This window comes from Cricetulus griseus, chromosome 4, assembly GCF_003668045.3.
Source record: "Cricetulus griseus strain 17A/GY chromosome 4, alternate assembly CriGri-PICRH-1.0, whole genome shotgun sequence".
In the NCBI taxonomy this organism is placed as follows: domain Eukaryota; kingdom Metazoa; phylum Chordata; class Mammalia; order Rodentia; family Cricetidae; genus Cricetulus; species Cricetulus griseus.
The window spans coordinates 95,052,539-95,065,913 of NC_048597.1; the positions used below are offsets into that span (position 1 = coordinate 95,052,539).

Genomic DNA, 13,375 nt, shown 5'->3' on the forward strand with positions numbered 1-13,375 from the left:
CTAACAGTGAATCCCTTTGTTCTTCTTGGTGTATGAAGCCTTGGAGAAGCAGATGGCAGCCTGAAGGTCACAGTTGCAGATGAAGGCCTCACAGGCATCATTTTCATCTACAGGGAAACAAGAAAGGAAGTTGACTGGAGCCCATCACGTTACTCTATATGATTTATAACCAAAAGACACTTGTCACCCGCCCAGTGGTGCAGACTTAGGGTTGAGAAACAGACCACACTAAAGGACATTGGGTTGCCCAAATTGCTGGAGCACACACAAAATAAAAAAATTCATCATTGTTAGGTTGGGGAGATAGCCCTGTTGGTAAAGCGGTTTCCACACAAGCATGAGGCCCTGATCTAGGATGCCCAGAGCCTGAGTGAAAAGCAAGGTGTGCTTGGCGCATCTGTAACTCTATGGGGAAATGGGGAGCACAGATCCCCAAAACTTGTTGGTCAGTCAGGTAGGCTAAAGGTGAGTGTCCTGTTTAGTGAGAGACCCAGCCTCTAATGACATAGTAGAGAGTGACTGCTGAAGACGCAGGATGCCCACTTATTCCTATACATAACAATAAATGAACCTGCGTATTTGATCCTAAAACCAGAAAAACTACAAATATCAATCACCACTTTTAAAATCACGTGCTTTGAGACAATCCCCCTGCCTCCACCTTCCAAGTGCTAGGATGGCAGGTGTGCACCACCACACTCAATGTATTGGTTCTGGAAGTGGAACCCAGGGCTCTGTGCATACTAGGCAAGCTCTCTAGCAAGTGAGCTATATTCCCAGGCCTCTGAATCCTCACTTGTAAAATGGGAATGATAAATCTTTCCCTGCATAGGTGTTTGGTCCAGTGTTTTGCTTACAGCCAGTGATGCAGCTTTCAGTTGTATAGTAAACATGGAATCACTTTAACACAGCAGCATCTTGGTGAGACTTTGGTCCGGCAAGATGGCTCAGGGAATAAAGGCACTTGCTGTCAAGTCTGTACCCTAATTTCATCCCCAGGACTCATGTGGTTGAAGGAGATAACAGACTCCTACATGCTGTTCTCAGATCTCTTCACCTGTTGTGGCACAGGCATGCTTCCCCCAGAAATACATAAATACATTAATGGTTTAAAAAAAGAGGCTATGGAATGTTGCATGTCTTTGTTCCAGAACCAGATGCCATCACTTCTAAGCTGGGTGACCTTGGGCAAATGACCCAGCCTTCTTCATCTTCCCCATCAGTGACCTCATTTATGTTTTAGTGGCTACATGATAAGGTTGTTGTGATGTCAAATGAGATCAGGGAAATGTCCACTAAATAGTGACTGTCCTTATTACTTCCCTGCCCCTTTCAAACCTATCCAGGACCAAGCAGAATTCAGAGTCCCCAGAGGGTAAACCTACCACTGCAGGTGACCTCATTCCCAGAGCATGAGAATGAGTAGGGGGTGGTGTAGGGGCTGTGTGGGAATGTGCAGATTTCCAGCTTCTTGGCCTGATCATAGCAGTGGTCCTGAGCCTTGCAGCACCTGGAGAGAGGAAGGAACAACTAAGGGAGGAGTATGGACCCAAAGGAGGTCAGTTCTTACTTGAATTCCTTCTCAAACATGTGAGGATGACTTAAACACAATGTTCCAGAAGTAATAGTCCTCAGGCTTGAGAATCTTAGATTTGTATTAAGCATGTTTATTGAAATCATCTTCTGTGGAGTGTGGTTGGTGCTGGTCTTTAATCTCAGGACTTGGGAAGTAGAGACAGTTGTATCTCTGAGTTTGAGATCAGCCAGGGTACAAAAGTGAGACCCTGACTCAAAAAAGTGATTTTTTTAAAACAAAGCTGCAGGAATAGTGAAATTATATATCCAGAAGTTTTGATGATGGTTCAAAGCCAAATTTCACACTTGGATGGTGGCTGTGATGGTTGTCTGTGCCCTAGTCTGGCAACTGAGGACAGCATTGACCACTATTTACATCTCACACATTCTGCCTCCCAGGACCAATAAATATAGGGTCCTCTTGCACAGATTTTTTACATGACAAGAGGGGAAAATACATGTTGGGTGTGGTGATGCAGACCTTTAATCCCAGCACTCAGGAGGCAGAGGCTTGAAGATCTGAGTTCAAGGCCAGTATGGTCTCCAGAGACAGATTCAGGAAACCTAGGCTACACAGAAATCCCTTGTCTGGAAACAAGCAAATAAAAATGAATAATTAATATACAAAACGAATATATGCTGTTTGGTGAACATTCATTTCTCCTGTTCTTGAGTCATGAGATGCTCTGCTTGAGCCCAGACCTCACCCCACACAGACCCTGAAGTCTCCCACCAGATGGATCACTCACCTGTCTAACTCATCCACTGGAGTGTATGAACCACAGAAGCAGCTATAGGTGTTGTAATCCTTCAAGGGATGACTCCCTTGGATGGTGCACTCCATCACATTACTGAACTGCCACAGAACCTGACGCTTGACATCGTGTGCTGTAGCGCCTGATGCAAGAACACACAGCACATTCCATCAATCCCACTTGGCTTTACCAGGGGGCTGATGCCTGCCTGCTAGCTTCCTCCTTGACTCTTACCTTCATCTGGAGAGCAGCAAATAGAGGTCTGAGGAGGTCAGAGGAGTTGGTTTTCTACCTCCATTGTGTAGGTCTTGGAGACCAAACTCAAGTCACCAGCCCTATTAGAGACAGAAAGTTGCCCTGTATCCCAGGCTAGCCTCCAAGTCTGTAACAACCCTCTGGCCTCAGCTACCTGAATAATAGGATTATAAATGAACACCACTGTAGTGATCCTGGCTGCCTCTTTGAGATTAAGTTCTATAGACATTGTGTTTTGCCTTGCTTGCCTTCTTATTTCTCACTGTCAGGATAGACAGTAGCCACACTGTGAGCTGCCCTGTGGTCCCTGTGTTGAGGAACTGAGAACACTCTCCAGTCAGCAGCCAGGCAAGGACTGACCTCTTAGTTCAGTAACCCAACAACCCAACCATCTCTTGAGTGTGAAACCTGCCACCCCTACTCAAGCCTATGTGAAACCCCAGCCTTAGCCAGCAGTGGGATTCATCACAATTATAGCAGAGACCTTGAGCCAGAAAAGTGGCCAACACATGCTTATTGTTTTACATTGGAGAATCAGAAGGAATCTGTTGTGTGGCCACACAACACCATGTGTAATATCTGTATTTGACATAGCAAACTGTTCATCAGTTGTGGAGTATGTAAATAAACCAGGGTGCAGTCTGCAGTGGGATATATGGTCACCACTGAAATGAAGGAGAAGCCAGGGACAGTGGAACACACAGTGTGTGTTCCCAGCACTCTGGAGGATTAAGCAAAAGGACAGAAGTTCAAGGTTGCCAGGGGTTGGTGGCACAGGACATTAGTCCCAGAACTCTGAAGGCAGAGGCAGGATATCTGTGTTCAAAGCCAGCCAGGTTTATAGAGTGATTTCCAGGACAGTCATGGCTGTAAAACCAAATAAATAATAATAATAATAATAATAATAATAATAATAATAACAATTGCAGACACAAGCCAGACTAGTATGTAAACCTAACACTTTGGATGTTGCAGCAAGTCTAGTGTTTAATGTTGAGTTTGAGGATATCATGAGCTGCATTATAATGTTATATCAATAATAATAGAAATAATAATAACAAGAACAGCTATAATAAGGGCTAGAGAGATGGCTCTGCAGCCAGGAGCATTTACTGAGCTTGTGTAGGACCAAGGCTCAATTTTAGCATCCACGTGGCAGTTCACAATTGTCTCTGACCCAGTTTTGGAAGATCAGACCCCTTTTCTGTCCTCTATAGGCACTGCTCACACAGTCCACAGACACACATGCAGGGAAAATGCTCATACACATAAAATAACTATATATTTTTTTTAAGAATGAGAAAAACGAAATCACAAGGGCACCTAATGGTGAGGGAAATGAGTACCAGGGCAATATGGCAGAGGAGAGGATCTTCCTTTCCTTGTGTAGGTAAATGTAGTGGACATTTCTAAGGAATCATCTCAGGTCAGACCTAGAGGCTAAAGATGCCCACTGTTGTAGACATGGGGTGAGCAGGGAACCCCCCCAACCCAGAGGTCATTAGACTCCAATGGGAACTCCAAACCAGAACTTAATAAGTGACCAGTGGGGGCTGTGCATTGAAGACAAGAGACACTCAGAGGGGACAAGGATCCTACCTGTGAGCAGAGTGACTAGCAGAAGGAGTTTCATCTTAGTCAGGGCAGGACTCAACTGACTTCTCTCTGTATAGTCCTGTAGCTGAGCTCTGACAGTGTCCAGTCAGCACACAAGGCCTGTGACTACTGTGTGTGAAGCACAAAGGTAGAATGTGTCCACCCTCACAGACAGTTTTGACAGGCAGAGCTACTGTAGATGGTGGCAGAGCCTGAATCAGTGCTGTCACAGAGGCAAAGAGTAATGGCTGGCTCAACACCCCACAGCAGCTCAAGTGCAGTGACTGACAAAGTGCCAAGTCCTTCCCACATGGATGCTTTAAAGTCACAAGAAGATATAGACATTGCCCCTAGGGTTGTGTCTGAGGGATGCTGACAGTGATGTGTGTGCCCAGGTAGGAGTTGCTGGTCCCAACAATCCTCCATGTTAACTGTATAAACTAATTGCTAAGTCTGTCCCAAGACCTGACACAGCCTTTGAGGTAGATCCAGTTGTAATTTTCATTGTTAATCGACTGATTAATTTGTGCATGTTTGTGAATGAGAGAGAATCAGAGAGAGAGAGAGAGAGAGAGAGAGAGAGAGAGAGAGAGAGAGAGAGAGAGAGTGCACTTGTGTCACATGTGGATATCAGAGGTCAACTCTGTGGAGTCAGGTTTTTCCTTCTACCTTTAAATGGGTTCCAGAAATCGAAGTAGGCCTACAGGCTTACATCATAGGCCACATTTTACTAGCCTAAAAATTCCATTTTAAATTTTTTCCCATCCTTTTACTCTGAGGTATCGCCTGTCTTTGAAGTTTAGGTGTGTTTCTTGTATACAGCAGAAGGATGGATTCTGCCTTCGTATCCATTCTGTTAGCCTATATCTTTTTATGGGTAAGTTAAGACCATTGACATTTAGGGATATTAATGTCCCATTGTTGGATGGTTCTTGTTTGTTTTGGATTTACTGTTGGTGGTGTCATTGTGTGTGGATTTCGCCCTCCTGTTTCTTTTTGTGTTTGGTGAAACTAGATTATCTATTGCCTGTGTTTTTGTAAGTGTAGTTATGTTCGTTGGGTTGGAGTTTTCCTTCCAGAACCTTCTGTAGTGCTGGATTTGTGGATATGTATTGTTTAAATCTGTTTTTGTCATGGAATATCTTGTTTTCTCCATCTATAGTGATTGAAAGTTTTGCTGGGTACAGTAGTCTGAGTTGACATCCATGCTCCCTTAGTGCTCATAGGGTATCTATCCACGACCTTCTGGCTTTCAGAGTTTCCATTGAGAAATCGGGTTTGATTCTGATTGGTTTGCCTTTATATGTTACTTGGCCTTTTTCCTTTGCTGCTCTTAATATTTTCTCTTTATTCTGTAGGTTTGGTGTTTTGATTATTATGTGTGGAGGGGACTTCTTTTTGTGGTTCAGTCTGTTTGGTGTTCTGTAAGCTTCTTTTACTTTCATAGGAATATCCTTCTGTAGGTTGGGGAAGTTTTCTTCTATGATTTTGTTGAATATGTTTTCTGTACCTTTGAGCAGTGTTTCTTCACCTTCTTCTATACCTATTATTCTTAGTCTTTTCATGGTGTCCCATATTTCCTGGATATTTTGTGTTAGGGATTCATTTGTCTTGAGGTTTTCTTTGGTTGATGAATGTATATCCTCTAGGGAGTCTTCAATAGCTGAGATTCTCTCTTCCATCTCTTGAATTCTATTGGTTATACTCACATCTTTAGTTCCTGATCGTTTATCCAGCCTTTCCATTTCCAGCATCATCTCATTCTGTGTTTTCTTTATTGTGTCTACTTCAGCTTTCATGCTTTGAACTGTTTCTAGAACTTTCTTCACTTGTTTGGATGTTTTTTCTTGGGTTTCTTTAGATTCCTTAAGAGATTTGTTTATTTCTTGAATTTTTTGGTTTGTCTTTTCCTCCATTTCGTGTAATTTTTTGTTTGCTTTTTCTTCTATTTCTTTCAGGGATTTTCTTGTTTCTTCTTTAAAGGTCTCTATCATCTTGCCGAGATAAGTTTTGAGGTCCATCTCATCTTCATGCTCTGTGTTGGGCTTTTCAGATCTTGCTGGAGTGGAGTCCCTAGATTCTGGTTGTGTCATATTGGTCTTTCTGTTGTTGAGTGAAATCTTAATCTGTCTTCTTTCCATATCTTCTTCCAGGGGGTGCAGGTGGGTTCTCTCTATCTCCTCTTGTGACCCAGTGGTGTGTGGGGGCCAGGAATTCAATGTCTGCAACTAGTTGTGGATCGGTTGGCGGAAAGGGAAGGAAGAGTGGGGTGTTTCCAGATTCAGGGAGCAGGGAGCTCCTCCATGCCTGGGTGTGTCTACCCCAAGCAGGCAGGTGCAGGCTGAGTGGGGGAGGTCAGGGTGAATGATAGTTTGGGTGGGGGTTGAGTAAGGGCAGAGGCTCACTCACCTCGTTTGTGGGTCGGTCAGTGGAAAGGGGACCTTGGGAATTGTTAGCCTCAGTCTGTGTACTTTTGTGGAAAATTACCCTGTGTTGTGTGTTTAGGCACAGTGAAGACTGGAAGGCCACCAGGAACTAACCCTGTTTTCAGGTCATTTACTGTCATTCCACTTTGGTTTCCTGTATCCCACTTACTATGATGAGCATACAGCAGAAGCTCTTTGAGTCAGGTATTTCTAGGACCAAGATGTTCCTTTAGTGTCCATGTGACACTGCCTCTTCTCTCTTCTTTCCCCTTCCACCTCTCTGTCTTCCTTTTCCTTGCTACTGTGGCATCTGTGCCATGACTAAGTGTGAGTATTGGGCGAAAGCCTGGAGATTTAGTTAAAAGACGAGCTGTTTGGCTACTTGTGCTATGTGTGTCTTTCTATCTTTATTTGTCTTCCATTTTCCAGGGAGAGAGCAACCTTATATACTCTTCCAGCATAGTGGAGAAACCCCAGGTGCAAGAGCTCATGGAAGAAGAGCTCATGTTTTCCAAGGTGTAGTGGGTGGAGGCTGGTACTGTAAGCAAGGACTAGAACACAGGATGCACCTGTGGTTATTGGCTGACAAGCAACTCACAGAGACCCCGTGGGGGCTGGGACCCAACATTTCCCCCTTCTTTACATATAAATTAGCGCCTGTCTTAGGTGAGTAGGATGTTGATGCCACCTTTACCGGTCAATGGAGAAATCACCCAGGCTGCATGACTCTCCTGTCTTAGGTTGGTTGGCATCCCCTTGGTCTCACCATCATTGGCTGCCTAATTTTTCTGTAGGCTCAACCATAGTTGAGCTGAAGGATTCTCTGTGGTCATGGAGTGACAAATTGAACCTAGGTTTGTCTAGCCCCGAGGTGCCTTAGCCAAACACAGCATATGATAACAAGTCTTATGGCTGCAAGGCCCAGAGAGAAGGGCCTAGCCCACTCTTTGACTAAATGGCCTGCCATATGCAATCCCCTAAGGATGATCTCTCCAGAGGACAGAGGAACCCAGGTCTCATTTATCCTAATAATTTGATTGGCCAATTGATGAGTATAATTTGTTGATTAAGATTTAAACTTCCTACTAAGTTATTTATGGAGCTCTGAGTGCTAAGAACCTCTGTTACTTCCCCTGCCAGTTTATCCACGGTGCTGGCTGTAGTTACAGACTGTGAGATGGCAATCCCAGACACAATGGCTGCTGTAGCAGCAACAGCAATAGCTGCAATCACCCCAACAGTGATGCCAAAATCTTTTTTTGTCCATCAACTTGCAAAATGGCCAGCCTGTTGAGAAACTGGAACTCTGGAACCCACTGCCTCCTTTCTTTCACGGAGTGTAGATTCGATGACATTAAGGGTCAGGAACACTGGTTCAGTGTGTTTCACTGGAACTGGCTTGGGCAGGCTCCCATGGTCTCAGATCTGGTTTTTCTCTGCTCCATGCATCTCATCAAATGTTCTGGCATCCATCTTGCTTTATTCTTTTCCTGCAAGAAAACACAAACATGCCCTGGACCCCAAATTAGGGCAGGATCGGGTCTTCTCCACTGTCTAATGTATTATGTGGAAACTGGGGACAGTACTCCCCCTTCTTTTTATCTTTTGATGTTGCTTTTTCAAGGAGCTATGAGAATGCTCCAGAATTTCTTGTCCTGGAGGGTAATAAGAAATTTGATCATTTTTCTATTGAGTACAAAATAGCTGAAATGCCTTACTAGAATATCCAGATCTATTGTCTATTTTTTATCATTTTTGCAACTCCCATGTAAGCAAAACATTTAAAAAAATGACTTATCATATGTTCAGAAACCTGAATACCTATTAACTGCCATGTGAATATATAAGTAATATCCATTTGCCATAAACTATTAGGAAGTAGGCTTCGAGGGTTCACTCCTAAGTTATAGATAAATGTTGTGGGCACACCTTATTGTTTGATAATTTTGATGAGCAGTCTCTCTAGTTCATGAGATTGTAGAGCTCTCTCCACCTGAGATAAAGCAACCAATTTTGTCAATCAATTTGTTGACTTGCCAGTGGGCTGGGAAGGTTTGAATGAGCTCTTGGGTCACCCACAAAACAAGGCAATTTTCTTCTTTAGTTAACTGTCTAGGTGAATTGAATTAGAATCTTGCTTAAAGGTTTTAAATTGCCAGTCGATGCCCTTAAAAAAGGACGTAATGATAGAATATTTCCCAACAACTTCTGAAAATCAAAGATTGCAAACTATCCTTTCTAATCTCTAATTTTTGAGGCTTAATTTCTTTAGGCTATAACATATGTCCCAAACACCTTTTGAAAATTACTTGAAGTTTGTGAGTAGTGTTTTCTAATCCAACCTATAAAGCTCTCATTAGCTGTCAATGTCTCATTTGTATCTTAGCTGACACGGCCTAATTTGTATCTATATTGATTCCTTCCCAAGTGGGGTCTAACAGGGCAGCCATTAACTTTTATTCTCTAGATTTTCTTTTTTAATCATAAAAATTTAGGAGGATCTCTGTATCCTCTCCTCAGCTAAACTCTATAGTGTCATCCACACAGATTCCTTTTGCTCTTAGGCCATGCTGTAGGCTTCTGCTATTTTTTCTGACTGACTCTGAGGGCTCAACCTTTCCTTTTAAGACCTTGACTGACTTATTGGATGCTCTTTTAAACTATATCTGAAGCAATTCAAGTATCCTTTTAATCATATCCAAAGCAATTCAAGCAGTTTCTTTTGTCAACATTCAGGCAGTCACAATCACATCCCATACATACCAGTATGGCCACACCATACACACAGAGCATGCACACATCTCTCATCTCTCCATTTGCCTAGGTTATGATTAGTTTGTTGAAATGAAACTTCTCTATTTGAAATCTCTTGTAGCACAATAGCTATAGCCATTCCTTGAATTAAGAGCATCCAGAATTCGAATAAATCCAAAATTTTCTATGTTGCTTTTCTTTTTCTACAAGGTCTTAAAACAGTTTTTGATTAGTTGTATTAATGGTATTTTCTATACATTTGGCTGGGTGTCAGCCACAGTAGCAACTCTCGAGGCTGCAAGTTCTTAGGTTTTGGCCTTGGCCTTCCTTGCCTTTTGCCCTCTGGCCTGCTGTAGATCATCTGGGGCTGCTTTCCTCTCCTGCATCTCGGGCACAAACCTGGTTCCCTATTTTCTCCTGTTGGGACACTGTTTGACCTGGTGTCCTCTCTGACCACATCAAAGCAACCTCTAGAAGGCTTTATGCCCCCCCCCATGCCTTGCTTTCTCTGTAGGAATAACATATCCTTAACTGAAGTTCCTGCTGGCCCGATATCTGAACAAATCTTAATAGACTCATCTATGTCACTTTTCTTTCTGTAAGGTCTTTGCATGGCCTGGCATGCTGTATTAGCATTCTCATGTGAAGCTAGCTCTTTCACAGTCAAAGGTTCAACACCCGTGTCTCTAACTTTTTTGGATAATGTCCGAATTGGCCTACAGACAAATTCTGAAATAACTCCCTAGGCCCCTGCTTGCTCTCTATAACAAATAATCTCCCCCTGACCGGCAGGCCTTGGCTATTGGCTTCCAAATTCCTAGGGGAAAGGCTTTACAGCAATATTCCCTATCAGCATCTGGGTGAAAACCACTGTTGATCTATAATGAACATAAGCAATATTTAGTTCCTTGAGCTGCTTACATGGTATCAGCGTCTGCATCTTGCTTATGTTTCGGAGTATCTCTGTGCTCCTATATAGAAAATGTCTGAAATTCCTGAGCATCTCTTTCTATCCAACGCTTGTCTAATATTAACTTGCATTGGAGACATCTGCCCTGCTGTGGCTGCCTGCCATGACTGGAAGGGTGTCTGTACCTTAGGCTGACCCATGCTTGTTGCTTTCACAGACAAAGGAACATTTCTCCGATCTGAGGAAACCTGCAAATTTCTTATCTTCTGTGAGAGCGATTCCACTAAATCTTTCAAGCCTCTTAGCTCCTGTTGAATTTTACCACTGGCTTTTTGCCTCTCTGCATTCCCAGTTTAAAATGAAGGAGGTGAAGACTCTCCATCCTGATACTTAGCAACTCTCTTTATACTCATCCCAATCACTCTGCCCTGTGTATTCTTTTTCATCTAGCCGCTCCTCAGTAGGTCTCTGGTCTCTATTACATTGCTAACTAGTTCAGGGGCAGATATTTCATGCTGTCCTGCACGTATGTGGTCACATCTTCGTTTCCCCAAGCCCCAGGGCAACTCTGATATAGCTGTGGCCATGGCTTCTGCAAGAGGGAAGGATCCTTTCAAACTTTTAAACTCTAAAATTTTCTGTACTTGCTTTTTGCTTTACTTCAGCTCTCCTGGCTATTAAAATATACCTAAGTAAATATACAATCATTTGACTAATAATTCTCTGTCTCATATCTCTATATACATTTTTACTCTCAAGGTTAACTCACTTCTCTTTATCATCTGGCTAATATTCCTTGTCATTACCATTTATAACCAACCCCATTTAAATGAAAATATACATTCATAAACAATATTTGGGAACGTGGGTGTCATTCTTTCCAAACTACTTCCTGCTGATTAGGGGTGTTGAAATACCATGGAGATTCTAAGAAAACCCAGAAATCCTGACTGTAGTGGTCTGAGATTGCATTGTCTCAGGTGTCTTTAATGTTGAATCACCTGGCCATTGCATCAGGGGGTTTTGTTTCATCAAACCATGTTAGTCTGAAAGGAGTCCACAGCTTTTCATTTTCTGTGGAAACAAAAGCAGAAATTCTTTTCCCAAGTAACCTGTCCTTATATTTAAATTTAGAAGTCAAAGCATTTTTAAAATATGTAAGTTGGATTAATTCATTAGCGTTTATAATCAAATATCTGCTAGCAGCTTTTGCTCTTATCAATTGAACAATTCAAAGACAGCACAATAGCATACAATATCTGGACTCTCTCTGTATTTTTTATTTTTCGTTTTCTCTTTAAAACTTTACTTTTCATTTTCTTTTTAAAACTCTCTGTGCATTTTTTTTTACTTTTTATTTTCTTTTTAAAACTTTACTTTTCATTTTCTATTTTTCCATTATTTTTACTTTTCATAACAATTCCACTAACTCTAGTTTTCCTTTTGAGACAGTGCTTCTCTATTTCCAATCCGACTCTCTCAGGAGTTGAGGCACCAATCCACCCTCACAAACCTTACTTGCTTGTGCCAGCCTTTCGAGGGTGGTCTCTCAGATGTGGAGAAAGGGGAACACTTCTCCACTGCTGGTGGGAGTGCCAACTTGTACAACCATTTTGGAAATCAGTATGGCGACTCCTCAAAAAAAATGGGACTCAGTCTACCACAAGATCCAGCAATTCCACTCTTAGGCATATACTCAAAAGAAGCACATTCATACAACAAGGACATCTGTTCAATAATGTTCATAGCAGCACTATTTGTAATAGCCAGAAACTGGAAGCAGCCAGATGCCCCTCAACCGAAGAATGGATAGAGAAAATGTGGTATATTTACACAATGGAGTACTACTCAGCGGAAAAAAACAATGGAATCTTGAAATTTTCAAGAAAATGGATGGAACTAGAAGAAACCATTCTGAGCAAGGTAACCCAATCACAAAAAGACAAACATGATATGTACTCACTCATATGTAGATTTTAGACATAGAGTAAGGGATTACCATCCTATAATTCACACTCCCAGAGATACTAGTAAACAAAGAAGACCCTAAAAGAGACAAACTTTGTCCCCTGGAGAAGGGGAAAGGGTCACCATCCCCTGAGCAAATTGTGAACATGGGAAGAGGGGGGAGGAAGCTACGAGAGTGAGAAGGGAAGAAAAGGAAGGATGCAGAGGTCATGAGGAAGCAGAAATTTTGAGTCAGGTATAGATTAGAAGAAAGGACATATGACAGGTAGGATTTTAGTTTGGGGGGGGTGGTAGAGGAGGAAGGGAGGGAGAAGGGAACTGGGATCGTCATGTAATTCAATCTTGTTTGTAATTCAAATATATAAAAAAATAAAAAAGTTAAAAAAGGCTACCTGACTCTCAGTCTCTCTACCTTTCCACCCCCCCATCCCTATTATGGCTCTTGCCCAAAGCTCCAGCCTCACCCATTTATGGTCAGGGCTGATAAGGAACAGGTGTACCTAGAGCCCCTTGCACAGGTGCAGTGACTGGTAGTAGCTCATTGTGGCTGTCCAGAGTCCTGCTGGAAGGGTAGATGGAGCTTGAACATGGAGACAACCAACTCAACTCACCCTCTGCAAGGTTATCCAGGGAAGAGGGTAGAAGTCGGGGAAGGTGTTGTGGTGTGCTAAGGGGGAGGGTACATGAGAGATAGCCAACATAGAGGCAAGAAGGCATTGGGTCAAAAGACATTGTTTGATGGGGGATGCCATTCTGTACATATGTTTCTCTTATTCATTAATGAATAAAGCACTGTTCAGCCAATGAGGCAGAATTACAGGTGGGACTAGGAGACAAGGAGGATTTTGGGAAGTGTAGGCAGAGTAGCAGTTGCCATGTTATCCTGGGATGAGAGGATGTAAGTGGGGTGTTCTCAGGTAAGAGAAGACCATGAGGAAATACTTAGATTAATAGAAATGGGTTAATAATTAAGACAGGGCTAGCCAACTCCTAAGCCCTGGTAGTCGGCCCACAGTCCTATAATTAATATAAGTTTCTGAGTGTTCATTTGAGGCAAGGCGGCTGCTGGCCCAGGCTGGCAGGAAAGAATGCTCATAACAATTGTTTGGCACCACTGTGTGGTTGCTGAGAATGAA

The 13,375-nt window shown here is 42.6% G+C and overlaps 1 protein-coding gene across 1 annotated transcript; it reads right to left on the bottom strand.

The window, feature by feature from the left end:
• LOC100765177 (phospholipase A2) lies at positions 1 to 4,218 on the bottom strand. The gene is made up of 4 exons (XM_027416067.1): positions 4,185 to 4,218; positions 2,325 to 2,472; positions 1,386 to 1,510; positions 1 to 107 (listed from the first exon to the last, which is right to left on the bottom strand). The coding sequence occupies exons 1-4, from the start codon at positions 4,216 to 4,218 to the stop codon at positions 1 to 3; spliced, it is 414 nt and encodes a 137-aa protein (XP_027271868.1).
• Positions 4,219 to 13,375: the final 9,157 nt, after the last annotated feature.